General features: G+C 32.0%; 1 protein-coding gene and 2 long non-coding RNA genes across 13 annotated transcripts in view; 2 read left to right on the plus strand and 1 right to left on the minus strand.

The window, feature by feature from the left end:
• The window catches only part of Ddr (discoidin domain-containing receptor 2), a 671237-nt gene extending 666252 nt beyond the window's left edge, over nucleotides 1-4985 (plus strand). For all 11 annotated transcript variants that reach the window (XM_074119472.1, XM_074119475.1, XM_074119477.1 and 8 more), the window contains 4 exons: nucleotides 191-283; nucleotides 384-525; nucleotides 974-1123; nucleotides 2454-4985. In XM_074119472.1, the coding sequence (XP_073975573.1) occupies nucleotides 191-283; nucleotides 384-525; nucleotides 974-1123; nucleotides 2454-2612 (544 nt within the window). In that variant the 3' untranslated portion in view covers nucleotides 2613-4985. The remainder of the gene's footprint in view (nucleotides 1-190; nucleotides 284-383; nucleotides 526-973; nucleotides 1124-2453) is intronic.
• Nucleotides 4986-5179: 194 nt separating this feature from the next.
• LOC141449752 (uncharacterized) lies at nucleotides 5180-11158 on the minus strand. The gene is made up of 2 exons (XR_012455675.1): nucleotides 6231-11158; nucleotides 5180-6146 (listed from the first exon to the last, which is right to left on the minus strand). It is a non-coding gene; the product is annotated as an uncharacterized lncRNA (long non-coding RNA).
• Nucleotides 11159-13012: 1854 nt separating this feature from the next.
• The window catches only part of LOC141449753 (uncharacterized), a 30040-nt gene continuing 23943 nt past the window's right edge, over nucleotides 13013-19109 (plus strand). The window contains exon 1 of the long non-coding RNA XR_012455676.1: nucleotides 13013-13435. This is a non-coding gene — a long non-coding RNA (uncharacterized lncRNA). The remainder of the gene's footprint in view (nucleotides 13436-19109) is intronic.

Raw genomic sequence — 19109 nt, forward strand, 5'->3', positions numbered from 1 at the left:
TAAAAGACAATATTCTACCCATCGGTTTCCAATCTATCTCCACCTCAAAATCATTAACTCTTTTCCTGACAATCTTATTAGTAATCAATGGATAATGGATACTATAGTGTGATTATTCCATTGCACAAAAATCCTATTTATATTTGTAATACAGCAATAAATATTCAAGTATTTTTTTTTTTAATTGTAGTTATGGATCGCTAATCTACATGGCTACACAGGTGGCATCTGGTATGAAGTACCTAGAGTATCATGATTTCGTCTTACATGATTTAGCTACAAGGTATGCGGATATCCTTTAAGCTTATATTATCATTTAAACATATTTACTAAAGCACAAACAATGTCATTCTTTGAAACTTCATAATCTTATATTGTTTTAGAAATTGTATAGTTGGCCATGATTATACCATAAAAATAGCTGATCTAGGTATTGGAAGAAATTTGTATCCTGCAGACTACTTCGAAATACCTGGAAGAGGTATCTGTCCTGTTAGATGGATGTCTTGGGAAAGCATTATAATGGTAGGTATTAATTATTTTATTGTTAGTTTCAAATTGAAGGAATTTTAGATGATCAGTTGTTTTTGAATATTCATTTTATCACAAAAAAAAAATCTGTTATTTTCATTAGCTGGCTTTTCTTTTAAATTACCTTGATAGTATACTAATGTGTGAATTCAAATGTGTATTGGAAAAATTTCATTCTAGTTTTAGAATTCACCAAGAGTAGTGTTCGTTTTTCTTAATGTCTTAAGCATTTTTTAAATAAAAAACTTATTTCATTTACCTCGAATTATTAATAATATAAGAAAACTTACAAGTGATTTATTTTTCTCAATGTTCTTGGAATAATACCCGCGATATTTAAGAGACATAAGCAGTATGACGCTAGTTATTCACTCTAGAACCTTTTTAATATCAATTAAAATAAATAATTGCCATTATCTAAAAATTATAATTTATTTTACAGTCTAAATATTCTATGAAAAGTGTTGTATGGACCTTTGCTGTAACATTGTGGGAAATTTTAACATTTGCAAGGGAACAACCATACGAAGATCTAACTGACGAAAAAGTAATAGAAAATGCTAAGTGTTTTGAAAAAGGTACAATTAAACAGGTCAGTAAATGTTTTAAATTAAAAAATATTTCTTTAAAACTAAGTTAACTGTAAACTGTTATTGCTGTCACAAAAACACAAGCACCAGAAGACAATTATTTCTATGGTTTTAGAAAATCTAGGTCAGAGAAATTTAAGATGGCGATTCTTTTAAAATAAATTAAAAAGTTACTTTGTGGACTAGCCATTTCTGTAGATACTGTAGCTTCACAATGTTGTTGGCCAACTTAACGATCAGTACACCTGTTGGACTTAAAGACCACCTAAAATAAATTACTACTCGTACAACATTTCATTCCATTTGCCTAGGAAAGATTACTATTTCCTATCAATGGATTAACTCCCAAATTTTGCATAAATTGTTTTTAAATTTAATGGGCGCCAATAAAATGCGAAGTCAAATGGCTGGGTGTTTTTTTCAGTATTCTGCCGCCAGACTATAAACGGTGAGCTAGATAAAACAAAACATTTAAGGGCTCGCAGCTTACTTCGAACCTACATAGAACTCCGAGGGCGCAAACCATTCATATAAGCCCCTCCTTATTAAAAATAAGTTTTTATATGTAACTACATTGTTTCTACAGGAGTAACAAAATATAGCTCATGTTGGGTAGTAGCTTCGTACATGAAAAGTATGAATGACTTTTCTGGATAATTATTTTTAATTAAAATTGCCCAGGAGGGACAGTTTTCCATAAGGTTTTCCATCAAAAACTGCAAGGAAAAGCGTAGCGTTGAAAAACACCCAACTTGAACAATTTTTTTTCTCTTTTGTCACAAAAGATGAAACTTCCAAATTTTCTTCAAAATATAGGGCATATCCTCGTTTATAATGTCAATAATAATGAGAAAGTACTCTATTCGTAGTTCCACAGAACTTGACTGTGTACAATTCTTGCTTCCCCATATCTTCTGTTGGGTTAGTTAAATCGAAATTTATTTCCCCATTACTTCCAGAAATAGCAAAAGCAGAAATAGCTTTTGTAAGTGATAGAGCAATTAATTCTCTTTCTTGAATTTAGCTGGTGTATTTATTTAGAATGTTTGCTTATATGAATGTGATGAACTGGCATAAAATAAAATAAATCCATATTTGATTAATGATTTCAAATAGGCAAAAGTTGTTTGAACTTCACATGATTTACATTTGCAATATAGAGCGATAGTCGATAGTCGATAGACTGATGTGTTCCCAATCTGTCTGAGAGTTACATCTTACTTTCTTAGCCGTAGACTATTTTTCTAACCAATCATCAGCGAAAAATACACGTTACAATATTATTACATGTTATACCTGACGAAACATGTTTTTTTTTTTTTTCTTTTTTAGCTCCACCTTCCTCAACCAATCAACTGCCATAAGGAAATTTATGATCTCATGTGCGAGTGTTGGCAAAGAAAAGAAAATGATCGTCCAAGTTTTAAAGAGATTCACATGTTCCTTCAACGTAAAAATCTAGGTTATAAGCATAATGTTATTAAGAGCTGAATTTAAATGTAAATGAGAAATTGAGGTTTTTTACCAAATTTTTAAATTAATTAAATGCTTACTATGAAAACTATATGAATATTTTTGTGATAAGTAAACCCATAGTTGTAAACAAGTATTTTTGGTAAAAGGACAAATAAAACTATAAAATTGATTTGAATGAAATAAAACTACATTGTGCGTTCTTAATTTATTATTTTGAAAGTTCTTATTATCAATAAAATATTGCCCAATCCAAAGTTGCTTTACATCAAATATGAATCTAATGATAACACTAAAAACATATATAAATAACTGCCACAATTATTAAGGTTTTTCAAAGGAATCCTGATGTATTGCAATCGTTTACAAACCGTTTCTTGTAAATAAATAATAGAACATTAGATTTTTTTTTCTATTAATTGTGATTGATGTTATTCTGTGTTAATGCAAACAGAAATATTTGGGATATTCTCTTAAAAAGTATTTTTAGCAGCAAAAAAAAAATCTTTTAATTTCAAGGCGTTTCCTCATATTCAATGGTATCGTCTAGAATAGAAAATTGACCAGTTAAACCAGACTAAACAAAATTGACATGTTTTTAATTTCTCCACACACATTACAATTAATTGTTAATTGTAATATAAATAGGAATTCACCCGTTTGTTTTCTACTTTGATAATAAATATTTACAAAAAAAAAAAAATGTATTCAATTCGAATAAAAACTAAATTCATAAACATTTTTTGATGTATTTGAAAGATTAAAATTGAATGTTTGGTATATATGTGTAAATACTTAAAGTGTAAGCAATTAATTCAATTTAAATTAATTTTATTTTTAATTGGAAATGATAATGCAAACAGAAATATAATTATTTCTGTATTATATTAATAATTATTAATGTATAATAATACATTATAATCAACCTGTGACCAATTTAATTAAGTGTATGCTTAAGTATATAATAAAAATCATATAATAACTTTATATGTTTGTAACTTATGTAGTAACATTTTATCAATAGAAAAACCTACGCTACTTTTATAGATAATAATATTTGTATTTTCTTGGTTCAGAGCGAGAGAATGTTGTGGCTCGAGATGTTGCAACATGAACAAGGAAAGCTGTAATTTTTGCCACATTTGTTCTTAATTAATAATATTAAATTTATTTAGTTAGTCAAAAAATAAATAAATACAAAATACAAAAAATAATCTGGTAACTTTTTATTTAATCAATAATAATTCTCAAACCTGATGGAAATTCTATAAGAAATGCCAAGATTTTGGTTGAAATTGGGTCGCTAGTGACTTATACTTCTCCCAAATGGTCGCAGATTTGTTTTGTAAAATTATTTCTGTAGTCTCGTTGGTAACTTCATAATTTTTCTAGCAGTGATGGAAGATTCAATATCAATGTATTTTTGTTTTCGTACAAATCCAATTATTTTTACAAATTATTATTAATTTATTCAGCGATTTCGGGAATCGCCAAATCAATTGCGCGCACTATTTTAATTTCCGTTTAGATTAAAGAAAAGTGAACAAACAAAAATTACAGTTTTCTTTAATAATTATTTAAAAACAATTTGTATATTCAAATGTATAAAGATAATTTTGTAGCAAACGAGAAAAAAAAAAAAAATTAATATGCTTCCCAGATTTTAAAATGTAACAACTTAGGTCATGCTTAAGAAGTAAACTACAGAATTTAAATAAAAAATACTTTGCACTATAAAATAGGACACGGTTAAAAGATAATGAAACTCGTGTATTGTATTATTAGCAATAAGTAGCAGAAATAATTGTATCTTTATCATATTGGAAATATCTTTTAGCTTCTCATTATTCAGATAGTATTAAAATGGTTTTTAAAAAACTGTTTACTTAAAAAAAAAAAAAAAAAAAAAAATGGTCAAAATTTGTTTGAAGTACCAACGTTACCTTGGTTGTTTTGTTTATACTTATAAATTTAGAAAAGTTAAAAAAAAATATATTCAAAAACAAAAAGAATATTTGTTGCCTTGGAACACTAGTTGTCTGTCATTCAGATTTTTGTTTATCAAGTAGACACTAGTGCTGTTATTGAACCAAAATGTATCGACTGATTTATTAATGATTGGTGTATGATTAATAAAATATATGGAACTGTTTGCTAGCTTTTCATGTATATATTTATCATTCACTTATTTTTTCAAAAAAAAATAAAATATATATACATATATATAAAATAAATACAAATAATCAAAAGTTGTTTCCAATTTTCTTGTAAATATTTTTTAAATTTTTGTGTAAAGTTGTAATTAGCTCAGAATTTAACATAAAAAAAAAACTATACATTTGTAAATAATTTATATTATCAGAATTAATTTATGCGAAATAAATCCTAAAACTAAAGATCAGAGACTGTTTAACAAGAAAATTTCTATTCATAATTAAAATTATATTTTTGCATAATACTTTGTTGAGAGATTAATTTATTTTTCTCAATTATCATACACGTTGTTCTTCAGTTGTAAATTATTCTATAAAAATTATCATTGGTAAAAAAAAAATTGATTGTGTAAATAATGTTGTAACGGTATGAAGCTTTAATTATGTTCTGTATTTTGTATAATTATAAATATATATATGTAAATAATGTAATTATTAGTTATTATTATATAATATATTCACGTTAGATAATATAAGGTTTGCTCCAATGGTGTGAACTGCACATGACAATATACACACTATTTTTTTTTTTACGTATTTCTTTATTTCATTATTGATTTATTTAGTAAATTAAAAGTACTGACTTTTTGTTTATTTATTAAAATAATCAAATTTTTCATTTGATTAAACGAAAGCACTAATATTACCTTCTTGAATTTAATTTGTTTGCTGATTAAGAATGAGATTTATGCACTTTTGTACCACGGTGATAAATAAAAAAAATATTGTTTCATCTTTTTTTTCTTTTTTAAATAATATTCCTAACCTCTGAAAAACTGCTCCTAGAAGCCATCAATCACAGGTAGTATGAGGACTTGTCCTGGAATTGGGGTAATCAGTAACCTCACAATTTTTCTTCTTGCCTGAGAGGTGGCCAAAGGGATCCATCCATTCTCAGAACATCTAAGGAAGATGTTAGTGACAGGACTGGGAACACAGGGAGTGACAATGACAACTACTCTCATCTTTCTTCCCACAATATTGAAATATAACATATTCAAATTCGTGTCTAAGAATTAAATTTTACATGGCTATCACTTCAAAACGAAAAAGATAATAAAACATGCATATAAATCGTTTAAATATGTATAAATGATAAAGATGTTTTAATAATCAGGTACCTGAAGAATTTTAAAGTAATTTAAGTAAGTCAGATCAATTTTAGTTTTTTCAAATTAGTGACAATATTAATGTAGTAACTGTTTAAATGTCTTTCAAGATGTAATTAACAGTAGAACGAGTCCTTACACACACTTCATATTATTTTATTTTATTTTTTTAACGCTGCATTTTTATCTTATTTTAAAAAGCGTTTTCCATTTAGCAATTAAAGAAAGAGCTGGAAGAGAAAGAAAAAAATGATATTTTTGTTCTAATTGTTGCCTAGTGGTTACCAAAATACACTGAAGAGCGAAGCACTAACCGAAGTCTCTATGGTTCCATATTTCATCGTTTAGATGGCAGCAATGGTCGGCTAGTCCTAGAATCTGATTTTCAACCTTTCACTCTCTTATCCACCAATTTTTCACTTATTCTAAGATGACAATATTCTGTGGATTTTCAGCAAACTCGGAATTAAATCAACAGATTAATTTTGCACTTACAATAAACAAAAAGGTAAACCGTAGAATACACCCACTACAGAAATTATCCCGATTTCTATCTTCCCAGAAACGTGTTTAATACATGTTAATCCGACGATTTGTTTCAGGCACCATCAGAAACAAGCTGACCCTCCTAAAAGTTTCTAACACTCACATCTTTAATTATTGTAAAACCAATTATGGATATTATCAAATGTTTTATTTATTTATCTATTTTTTTCATTAATTCATTTCCATAGAAATTATCCTTTCGCTAATAAAATTCCAGGTCGTTATCTTTCTTCCGAATTCTTTACTTATCAAGAGTTTTATCCACACCATTCTAAAAATGTGTATATTTTCCTAAGCATTTCTCTGCGTTTCCTTTTCTTTTAGTCTCTGATGAAACGTCTACTTGAACTCCATATTTTGACAATTCAATTGGTAACAGATCCACTTTGTTTGATGCATCTAGTACATTCCAGCAGCCAAAAGTAATAGTTCTAGTCCATTTGCCTGGTGGATGCTGATTAATCCATCCATTTTCTCTATTTGCAGGTCTTTTAGCACTATGATTTTTTTGAGGGGGGCAGCTGGCCCGTCCCCACAACCCCCAACTTGGAGGACCCGCTGGTTTGATTTTGGGGTCCTCTTCTACCAGACGGTTTGCCTTCTCGGCGGCTCAGAGTCCTGTCTACCCTGGAAAAATATAGGACAAAGTAGGATAAAAGGAGGTAAAGGAAAGACAGGAGAAAGGCCGATGGGAACGGGAAAATGCCTGAGTCCACGGACTCAGTTGACTCAGGGTCTCTCCTTTAGTCGCCTCTTACGACAAGCAGAGATGCTGGGTATGTATTCTTACGTCTTATCCACAGGAAGAATCAAATGTATAATTAGTTAAGTAATAATATCTGTCCTGCAGCAAACTGCTATTGCAATCGATGGTAGAGACCCCGTAGTATCTCTGAAAATCCTTTATTAATCTCTAGATCTTTCCATTTTCCTTTTAAATCCATAGCTATCCCCTTTTGTTTACAAATTTAGATGTATAATAAAGCATTAAAGAATTTATTATATTATAATCAGAATGATGGACACTAATAAGAGGCTAAATGACTGTTAAAAGGGTACAATTTTTCAAGTCATACATTCTGTAACCAAAAAATAGAAATAATTAAATAAACGAGGATCATTAAAATTCCAGTCGATATTCGTACATTTGTAAATTTGCTCAGAATTGAATAACAATAAAGTGAGGCTGTCCAAATGGGGACATTAATAATGTGAAAAAACTTGCATCCCAAACTGTTCTGAATGGGTAATATTTGAATAGAGGAAGAAGAGCTATTGCAATCCCTTCAATAAAAGAACTTGACAAGAAGGAACAAAATCAACAAAATAAAGAAAAGAATTGCTGAAGAACACTTGCACTACCCTACTTGAAGGAGGGGGAAATAGAAATACTGAATAGTTGAGGGAAGACTCTTCAACAGTAAATAGTATCTTAAAAGAAGTCTATTATCATGTACTGATGATGAATCTAAATTCTGCCAACCATTTACTAACGATATGAAACTAGGAAATTAAAGATGCCCAGGATAACACTGTTATGTTCAAGGGGAACATTTATAAAAGAGGGGTGTCTTTATAGTGGGTGTGTTAGGCTTGGATTTAGAAATGCTGAAGCTATAAAAGTATTTCCAAATACGTTTCTTGAAATTTATGTTTTTAGGCAAATAATGCAACTAATTATATGCATTATGATTAAACTGTAGATGTAAAATACACAATATGGGCTAGAAAACTTGTAGAATGGTTACAAGTACCTTACTCTCTCATTTACCGAATATTTTTTATTTTTATTAATGCAAATGAATTCTATGTTTGATTACCTTAATTTACTTTCACATTTTTATCTTTATTTTTTATTTAAAAAGTAAAATAAAAAGGGAACAGCCGATTTCAGGATGCTTTCTCACGCTATGCCACTGGATAACTGGCATTCCACTCTCAGAAACCCTACTCAATAAATGGTTTCACAATTCTTAGTTAATGATGATTTGGGCGTAGTGAGAGACGCTGATTTCCTCGGCCAGGAGCTACCTTTTGGGCTAGCCTCATACATCCACACAAGGCAAACAATTTGCTGTAAGTAAAATGCAAAATAAAGTAATCGCCTATTTTTTTTTTTTTTTTAATTTTAGGCGGAGCTTAACGTTTAACTACAAAATTTGGTGCCATGGACGGGGGCAGAAGCTCATACTTTACTGTAAACAATTTTTTTCTAACAGATAAAAAGTAGTCATATGCGAGATTCGATCCGAGGATCTCCCACATACAAAGCAAACGCTCTTGACTACTAGACCAACACCCGCCCCACAATTAGCTGAATATTTCCAATGTATTAAAATTAAATTAATCAAATTGAGTATTACTTGCTCTTAGAGAAAAAAAACTTTGTTTTATTCTCCGTTCAAACTAGTTGGACTCTTTATTTTTTTTCTATTCGATTTTAAACGGTTTTTTTTTTTTATTAGAGCGTTTTATTATTATTTTTAGATATGGCCGCCTGGAATTGTTTTTCTTCTTTTGGTTTTAATTGTTTTATGGGAAAATACCAAATGGCATTGTAAGGAGTAGAAAGATTATTGCGAAAATGTTGTCAACAATGAGTAAAACACAATATAAGCAAAATGGAGCATCAAATTTATCTTGTTGTCGTGTTAATATTTAGGCTGCAAGGTCATAAAGGAGCATATATCGGAGGGTTGGAAAGAAAGTGATGGTATTCCATTTCCTAAATTAATGTTGCAGGTAACATTTTTAAAGTGCTCCACCCATTCCAAACTGTGTGTTTTTTTATTCGCTTGCTATAGGGGGGTGTGAGAGAGGGCTGTACATAAGCGTGAGAATGGTGGAGGTGGCATGGGAGATGATTTGTACTCTTGTGCGTGTATCAGTGCAACCCAACGTCTCCTCTGTGAAAGGACATCGCCCTTCTCATTCAGTATGAAAAATGTCACAAATATGCGCGCCAGTGCAGCCGATAGTACCGCTCTCTTACGTGTTACCTCCCGAGGGTGCAAATAGAAGAAGGGTGCCTCCTCAACGTGAAGTATTTCTTTTTTTCCTAATGTTATTTTATCTCACTCTCACTTTAAGTTTGTCTCATTCTGTGAAAGAGTCTTCTGCCGATATTACTCAAGCTATAATACAAACGCCCTCCTGGCGCTTATTGAGTAGGGAGAATTATTTTGGTGAGCTCCTAGTGCTTGTAGGGTTCATTTTCCATCATTATTTTTTACCCTCATCTTACCTCAAAAAGCAATGCTTACACAAGGATAGATAGTAAGAGAATAAAGCAGGACAGGGAATGGAGGGTGATTTGATGAGGTTGAATGGATTCAATCGAGCTGTTCTCTTTTTTCTTTTTAGATGGATCAAGCTAATATAGAATGCGTGAGTGAACGACATTTACAGCCTTTTAAAAGTAGTATTTTAATTCAAGAATCTCCTCTGTTTTCTTCATTATTGCAGGGTATACGGGTCTTTAGTCGATAAAGTGAATCTATTTGTCTGGCTGCGACTTTTTTGAATACAATACTACATAAATAGCATTTAAAGGACGTTTGTCACAAAATATTTTGTAAAAACCTATTTTTTTTTTAATGATTTAAGGCGCGTCAACATCTGAGGTTATTGGAGCCCTGAACATTTTTCAGTGCACTGTAGGACTCCGGACAGTGTTGTCTCGTTACAGACAATATTGTCCATCATCGGACAATGAGCTGTAAGAAGCTCCTAGGAGGAGGATTTCTAACATATAATAATGATATGTCCACGTTATGTGGTAGAAAGGAAACGAATGTTTGCCGACATATACAGGTATTTAGATGCACCATTTCGCTACGAAGACATTATATTCTCCACCAACATCAATTTGCCACGTTTTAAAAACCACCAATTCTTTGCTAGTTTGGACACCACGTTAAAAGAATTTCACAGAAATACCCTTATCTTCCAAAGTTCCAAAATTTCACATGACTTGTGTATATATATACATTGTATATATCAGTGATTTTCCGTTTCCAATCGAAAATATCAAATAGTATTCCAGTGATGTTGAATGATTAACAATTAATGCGGAGATTTATTTTTGTGATCTGTGATCAATTGCATCTAATAGTTCAAAAGAGTGAACTCGGGAAAAATTGTGCACATGAATGATGCACATTATCAACCGCAAGTCTTAAAATTTTGTTAAGTAGGAACTTCCATCGGTAAAATTTGTTCATCGAACTCAAATCTCCTCCTGATTTGATGCTCCTTTATTCTTCCGATCAACCATTATGAAATGAATTTCCTTTACCACAATTATAAGGTCGTATCTTAAATTGAAATATATGCAGTTATGTTAGTGACATACTACGAGGGTCGTTTGAAAAGTCCGTGCAAAGTCAGAGAGATAGCACCACTGGCGCGTATCGAGGTTATGTTTAGTTAGTAGCATCTCTTGGAAGAACACACACCAAGTTTCAGCCAGATCGGTCTATTTCTTTGTGTTTGGCATTCTTTGAATCGAGGAAGTCGAGTGATTTTCAAAAAATGGACGAAAAAGAATTTCGTGTGTTGATTAAACACTACCTTATGAAAGGCAAAACGCCTCAGGGGACTAAAGAGAAGCTTGATAAACATTATGGTGACTCTGCACCTTCGATTAGAACAGTTTATAAGTGGTTTCAAAATTTTCGGAGTGGCCATATGGGCACAAGTGACGCTGAACGTTCTGGACGCCCTGTTGAGGTTACTACTCCAGAAATCATTGATAAAATCCATAATATGGTGATAGATGACAGAAGAGTGAAGGTGCGTGAGATTGCTAGTGCTGTGGGCATCTCGAATGAACGGGTACATAATATTTTGCATCAACATTTGGACATGGCAAAGCTATCCGCAAGATGGGTGCCGCGATTGCTCACGCTTGACCAAAAACGAAATCGTGTGAAGTGTTACAAGGACGGTTTGCAGCTGTTCCAGAAGAATCCGCAGGACTTTAAGCGTCGTTTCGTCCCTGTGGATGAAACATGGATACATCACTACACTCCTGAGACCAAAGAACAATCTAAACAATGGGTTACCAAGGGGGAATCTGCGCCAAAAAAGGCGAAGACCGTTCCTTCGGCCGGAAAGATTATGGCGACTGTCTTTTGGGATTCGCAAGGAATAATCCTCATCGACTATCTGGAAAAGGGTAAAACTATTACTGGTGCATATTATTCATCGTTATTGGACCGTTTGAAAACCGAGCTGCAAGAAAAACGCCCACGATTGGCCCACAAAAAAGTCCTTTTCTATCACGACAACGCACCAGCTCACACCTCAGCAGTTGTGGTCGCAAAATTAATGGAAATAGGGTTCCAACTCGTTTCACATCCCCCCTATTCTCCAGACTTGGCTCCCTCGGACTACTATTTGTTCCCCAATATGAAGAAATGGCTGGCGGTTAAAAAGATTTTATTCAAACGAGGAGGTGATTGCAGAAACGAATGGCTATTTTTCAGACTTGGACAAATCCTATTATTCGGAAGGGATCAACAAACTAGAGCAGCGTTGGACGAAGTGTATAAGCCTAAAAGGAGACTATGTTGAAAAATAAAAAAGGTTTACCCCAAAAAATTGAGTAGTTTTTATTTTTGCACGGACTTTTCAAACGACCCTCGTACGTATATCAGCTAATTAACAAGAAACTTGTGCAAACGGGTCAAGAAATTACAGATTTTGGTGGAGTAAGTTTGATGAAATTGGGTTTAGGAAGAAAAGAAAGACAGATGGAAATCGATTATCGAGGACCTATCTGAGATATCGAAATTAGAAAGCACTCAGGATGGATAAGGTTAGACAGGCAGTAGCAGCAGAGTGACGTTAAATTTAGAGATATGAAAGATATATCAATATACATTAGGTCAGAAAAATGGAGCTAAAACATTCATGAAAATCAGAGATATCGCCCAATCAGATAAATAAAACATTTCCATGAAATATCTAGCTTTAGTAATTTTTCAAATGTTGAACTTATGTAAATAACTATGTTACTGAGCACAAATTATTTTAGAACGACAGTTAAATAAAAAAACAATATTAGTAATTATCACAGTTTTTTTAAACAATATTTTCACGTTAAAATTTTTTGACCGTGATTGATATGACAAGTTGACAGATTTCAACGTTGATGAATATGATGTAAAACTCTCTAAAATATACATATTGTTCGGTGAATGATATTTATTTGCAATTTTATTCGTAAGCATGAACTTTTATCCTAAAAAAAGAAGAATTATTTTGTGACATTTGTACAAACTGTTTTTTGAAATGAATGCTTTGGATATTTGCTCCTTTTATTTTATTTAATTTGTTAACTTTCTAAGTAACAAAAAGTAATTTTCCGTTCTTTGAGTTAGGCTGACCTCACCCATACAACCACACAGAACAATTAGTAAAAACCATTTTATTGGTTTGTTGAGAATTCAGAGAAATTTCTGTTGAAAATTAAAAATCTGCAACATTGCCACAGCTGACTTGAATAAAAGAGAGTAAAAATTAATGTAAGCGATTAGTTATTTATCAGGTTTTGTTACCGAATTGGGCAGCATTGATCGGCCATTTATTTCTTTACTTTTTTTTTTTTATTAATAAATAATTATTCCCCTCCATCTAAGAGAGGTTTCTCAATGACAATAATTCAAAAAAAAAAGTGAGGTTAAAATCATATGCATGCGTAAAACTTTAATACGTACACTGTTGGTTGAAAGGACTTTAGAGAGAGATGATTGTCGGATAAATATACAGACAGGATTAAAATATGCATTTTCATGAATTTCCCTTAGGATTTTCTAAATGATGATGAAAACTTTGAAATGTTTTATGAGTAAAAGACGTTGTGAAGAGCTCTTTGTAAAGAAGTTCAAAGGAATCACTCCTAAAAACTCACTATTATTATCTCATAGTCAAACAGGGAGATGTATTAGATGGGAGAAAAATAGAAGAGGTAATCGAATACTTATTCAATTTATTCACTAAATAAATTTCTCTATTTATGCTCTCATTTAAAATGCCAAAAAGTGTCTTGATTGTTTATTCCTTCTTCAAATTAGATAACTTTAAACAGAGGTCTTTAACCTTTTACGCTCTTAGGCGAGCTCGTGGTTTTCTTGAAGGAATCTCATGTTTAAGTAGCAGATAAAATAGTTCATCAAAGCTTTTTTCTGCTCAAATTCGCAATATTATTTTTGTATCTTTATTTAATCTTAATACAAAACATATTAAAAAATAGTAAGTTAGCGAATCAGGTTTTATTTTATTTATTTTCTAGAATACATTTTATGAATATTAAATTAAGGATTCAAATTGGCGAGGAATCGGTCCAAATAAAAACAACAACTCATCTTTTTTGCCAACGTTTCGACGTCAAGTTTCTCTGTAACTCAACCAACCCGCATAGCCACGCCCTGAAGAAGGCAATATATTTGTCGAAACGTTGGCAAAAAGACGAGTTGTTGTTTTTTATTTGGACCGATTCCTTGCCAATTTGAATCCTTAATTTATTATTTTACGGTCACTAAAGCAATATATATTCATATTTATAAATAACTTTTAAATTTTATAAATGCCTCTTGATTGGTGTATTTGAAGCACGTGACTTTTACCTAATTTCAAGATTTTATTTGAACCATAAAATATTTAGGTAGTATTTATGTTTATTTTTTTTTATAAACAACTGCTTTTTTTTCTCCACATTATATTAATATTGCAATTTTTACTTAAATATATTAACCTAATATTTTAATAAGACAGTCCACTACCCTGTTCCTACATGAAAAATTCGTGATATTGGTGGTTTCCATTTTACGTGCGTTTTGGCTGAGCAAACAGTGATCACCCTAGGGTTTCTTGGAAAGATTTAAAGAATTTGGGAATAAAACGGAAGAAGTGGGGGTTTTTTATTATTATTTCTTTTTTTTTAATGTTTAAGGCGCGTCAACATCTAAGGTTATTGGCGGCCGGAGCTTTTTCCAGTGCACTGCTGGCCTCCGGACAGTGTTCTCTCGTTACAGATTACACTGTCCATCACCGGACAGTGAGCTGTAAGAAGCTCTTAGGAAGAGAAAATCTAGGAAGAGAATTATTATTATTATTATTATTATTATTTGTTCTTTTGCCTTCTGTACGGGCAGATTAGCCATATTAATATTGTTATTGTTAATTTCTTAATGACTAAACAGCAATAATATTTTTGAGATTCGATCCCAAAACATATATTTATGGGCTCAACTTTTACCTTATAAGAAAAACTATTGCAACCGCACAGATTTTCAAATTAAGTTTTCATTAAAACCCACATTTTGATGTAACTTGAACATGAAGGGTTTTTCTTGGTCCTGTTAGTGCTTAGATGTTACTACTTCTCTGGCTGTGTGTTGTCACGATAACATAATGGGAAATCACGAATTTCCTGAAGGTGTAAAGTGAAGCTATTTTGTGAAAATCGCGAGTAACAAAATTAGAAAGAAATTGTAAACCCTGCTTGCAGAAAAATGTTAAACTTTTAGTACCGGATTATTTCCTACAATAAACTTCGAAACAGTTTAACTTAATTAAGATGACTTAATGAATTATCTTAAGCTGACATCAAAACCATTATTTACGAATCACGTTTGTAGAATAGGTAAATTCTAAAAAATAATCATTTTAAATAAATGTATCTCTATATTATCCCTTTCACCCGATGAGACAGATAGAGGATTCAAAAGCTGAAATTTTTGTAAATTACAGAATGAATGTTTGTATAATGCTACGATGCTTATTGTTATTTTGTACTTCTTTTCTTATTTTAGTTGGTCGTATAAATAACCAGTACTATTGCCATTACAGTACGATGAATATTTGATAGCTAATTGAAGCCCCAGTTCATGGTTAAGTCCCAGGCTGCACACTTTGGGACTTCTCCGTGTGTCCCACAACCCCTTTATCGTCTTCCTAATGTTTCCCTAGAGTAAGGCATCCATTTGTGATATTTATTACGTAGTCTTATTTTTGAAATATATTCATATAACATACATCCTGTAATAATGAACCGCCTTAATGGACTTATTATTTTAAAAGTTACAAACATAATTCTAAATAATGGGACGCGCATTTTGGCTCCATTATTCAATTAGTTAATTTGTTAGAAACAGGCATTCTTTATTTTTGGTTAAACTTGCGACTTAATTTATTAGTTATTCTGAGTCAGGTGATTACCCTTTTTTTACGACATAAGAAGTGACCACTCTTTTTAAAATTAATGTTTAGAAATTAGTGCAGTTTAAACAGTGATTTTGACCAATTTTACTCAACTGGAATAACGACAAGGATCGGAAAATTATATATTTTTTGTATAATGATAATGATTTTTATTTAATTGATTCGGTGGAAAAAGTGTATTATGACAAATTAAAAAAATCATTCGCCTACAACTAGATTTTGAGATAATTTTGCGAACCATAACATTAATAATTGTGTTCCATGAAACACAAACTTAAAGCAAAACTCAGAATTGTGGCGCACACAGTTTTATTATTTTTTTAAATTTTATTTATTTGTCTAACACATCTGGGGCCGGTTAAGTGAAAACCATTAGCAAAAGAGTGAAAAATTATCAGTTGGTAAATAGACGAATGGTTGAGCGGCATGAGTGTGGTGTGTGTGAAAAAGAATCCAAAAACGAGAAGTTTTAGAAACATTTTTGGGCTATAAATTTGGAATATTTTTGTTTTCCATCTCTTTTAAATCGTTCAAATCAAGGATTTTTTGTTATAGAAAAAGATTCTGCACTGTTCCAGGTTATCAGGTATCCAGGTTTTTTTTTAAATTTGATATTTTCTTTGAAGATTAGGGATCAGAGGAAAGATCTAGAAAAACTACTGTAGGCGCGCGAAGACGCCTACACCCAGAAGCGGAAAACGCGAGAGTTTTAGAGAAGGTTAATCTCTAGTGCCCTTAGTGCGTAAGCCCCACCACCTCGACAAGGTTGGACACCAAGTGGGGTCAAGGCCTGAAGGGCCAAAGCCATAAAGAGGGCAAACAAAAGACACCGAGATAACCCTGTAGTTGAACATGACGCTGAAGAGAAGTGTAACGTAAAGGATAAAGGAAGGCGGTTGTTGCTCCTTTTTCTTACAGATGAACGAGATGCACTGCAGCCTGGAAATAAGAGAAACGAAAACACAATGAAGGTTACAAGATGCGAGGCTACAAGAAGTTTGGCGGGAACCAAAACGCGGGAAAAAGTATGGCGGGAAATTTAAAAAGAGGGGCGCCAAGATGAGTTCGACTGAACAGCTACTATCTTAGGAACCATCAAATGTTGCACAGACAGCAAATTTTATTGAATTTTTTTTTCTTCATACAAATATGGTTGAATCGTTTATCTTGGCAACATTAATTGAAAAGCGCACAGTAATCAATGAAAGGACACAACTGCGTAAAATTAAGACGAACAACAAATAGACTAACTTAATATAAAAAAAAAATCAATTCAACGATTGCCCAGGCGCGTTTACAGGACATTCAGCAACACATTAAATATAACGAGAGACATATGAGTGAGCTAGCAGGTACCTTGGAGGCAAACAAAATACTCCAAAATTACTGAACATTTTTTAACAGGAAAAACATTGCCATCGACTACAAAGAGTGACAAGTTCAAAATTCAAATCTCAGATTACCGAGAAACTTTGAATGATTTTAGCGAAATTTATGCGATGCGTGTACGATCTGGTTTAACCAGTTTGAAATGAATGTCATCTGAGAAGCTGAACTGTAGCACATCTTTACGCCTTTCTTAAAGCTTCAGGATTCTTCAATCCATGTTTCCTCAGATTGCTGGAATAAAAGCTCTTTTCATGGCTGATTTAATTCGCTGGCGAGTGGCTTGCTGTGTAAATGTTTCATTTCGGCAAACAATGATAGCTAACTAACAAGTGGCAGCTTAATTATCTTATTACGTCACTTTCTTCAAGGCTTCAAGAGTAAACTGGATAGTGATTGCTAAAATTTGATCCCCATTCATATAGCTTCAACAAAAGTAGATATGCATTAAGCCAAGATTAAGGAGTAAACCACCTAATTAACAGGTAATTCCTAAAAGGTGAACTCAAGGTGAAGTGCACCACTCACCGCAACTGATTTTAATTAGCATGTATTCAAGGTCACTTTCTATAGCCAATGCCGACTAAAATGGAATTATATATTTCAAACACCTGGGATATTACTAAGAATAAAACTGAAGTGGAAAGCAAATTGTACGAAACCCAACACTAATGAAATAGAATTGTTCATGTTGCACTAATTCTGCATTAAATTACAGATGGTGAAGATACACAAACTGCCAGCACTATTGCCCTTTAACTTTATGAAGGTAATTGTACAAAATTAAGTTATTCGCAAGTTTTAGGAGTTAATAATTCTAAGTTACAAATAGAAATCATTGAAACAAAGTTTTGTAAATCTGCCAGGCTTAATGTATTAAATTAAATGTTGGCTTTGCAACTAGACTGAATTAGAAAATTATGTACCACCTTATTAAGTAGGGTCAAACTATCCGGATTACAAGCAAAGTTCGTTAAATCAATACAAAAAAATTATTTAAAAAATCAGACATCTTTTCTGTGAAGTGGTACTTTAACGTGGCCTATTTTCTTTTAATTTGGTATTCTAGCCAGGTATTTCAAAGGATCATTCCAGTAATACTAGTGAATTTAAAAGTGTTTAGGACAAGATTTAAATGCTTAATTTCCAGGAAAGTGAACATAAAAAAGCCTGGAAACAATTTTGAAATTGGAGAAAAATATTTAATGGAAATTATTCAAAAACCAATTAAAAGCAAAAGTTGTCACTAATATGTTTTTTCTAGTACTCATGTGCGGAGCAAGACGTGATCTCAGTTCGAAAAGATTCATTAAAATTAATCGAAATCCTGCAGGTGAAAATGTTGAATGCATTCTGAGCCTATCATTGATAAAATAGGGAATTCAAGTGTCAAATTCAAGAAAAAGTAGGTCTACAAGAAGGAAGTGCATATAATACAGAGTAAATTGCCTAAATGGTTCATTTGATAAGATTGAACAGAAACCGTCGGGCTACGTTTACTAAATGGATGCCCTGAAACAAAACAAAAAAATATGGTAAAGAAGACCAGCTTTTAGACGGCGGAACGAGTTGTCAGCGAGCATACTAACTGCCCAGTACGCAGCTGCCAGAACCAATTAAAATAAATTAAAAGATTGCAAATATAAAAGAAAGATCTATTTTAGAGAATATCTAGTAAAATTGTTAATTAATGGATTTTGGGTGAGATTATTGGAGGACGGCCAGTCAGGTACCTGGAGTCGAGTCAGTTATAAGTAAGGAACGGATTTTTATGTATTTAAAAATGCCAAATTAAAACTGTCCGGTAGGACAGTTGTATAAGGATTGATCGTCAAAAAGTGCACGAAAAAGCGTAACGTTAAAAAACACCCAACTTTGACAATTTTTTTCTCTTTTTCTATAAAAGATAAAATTCCCAAATTTTCTTTAAAATATAGGGCAAACCCTCCTTTATAACTGTAATTTTTTTGCAACCCCCCAGACCTAATAGATTTTGAGAAAAAAGTTGCCGAAAATGAGCAAAAACGGCATTT

This window comes from Rhodnius prolixus, unplaced genomic scaffold, assembly GCF_049639745.1.
Source record: "Rhodnius prolixus isolate KJV_2025 unplaced genomic scaffold, Rpr scaffold_2, whole genome shotgun sequence".
NCBI classification, from domain to species: domain Eukaryota; kingdom Metazoa; phylum Arthropoda; class Insecta; order Hemiptera; family Reduviidae; genus Rhodnius; species Rhodnius prolixus.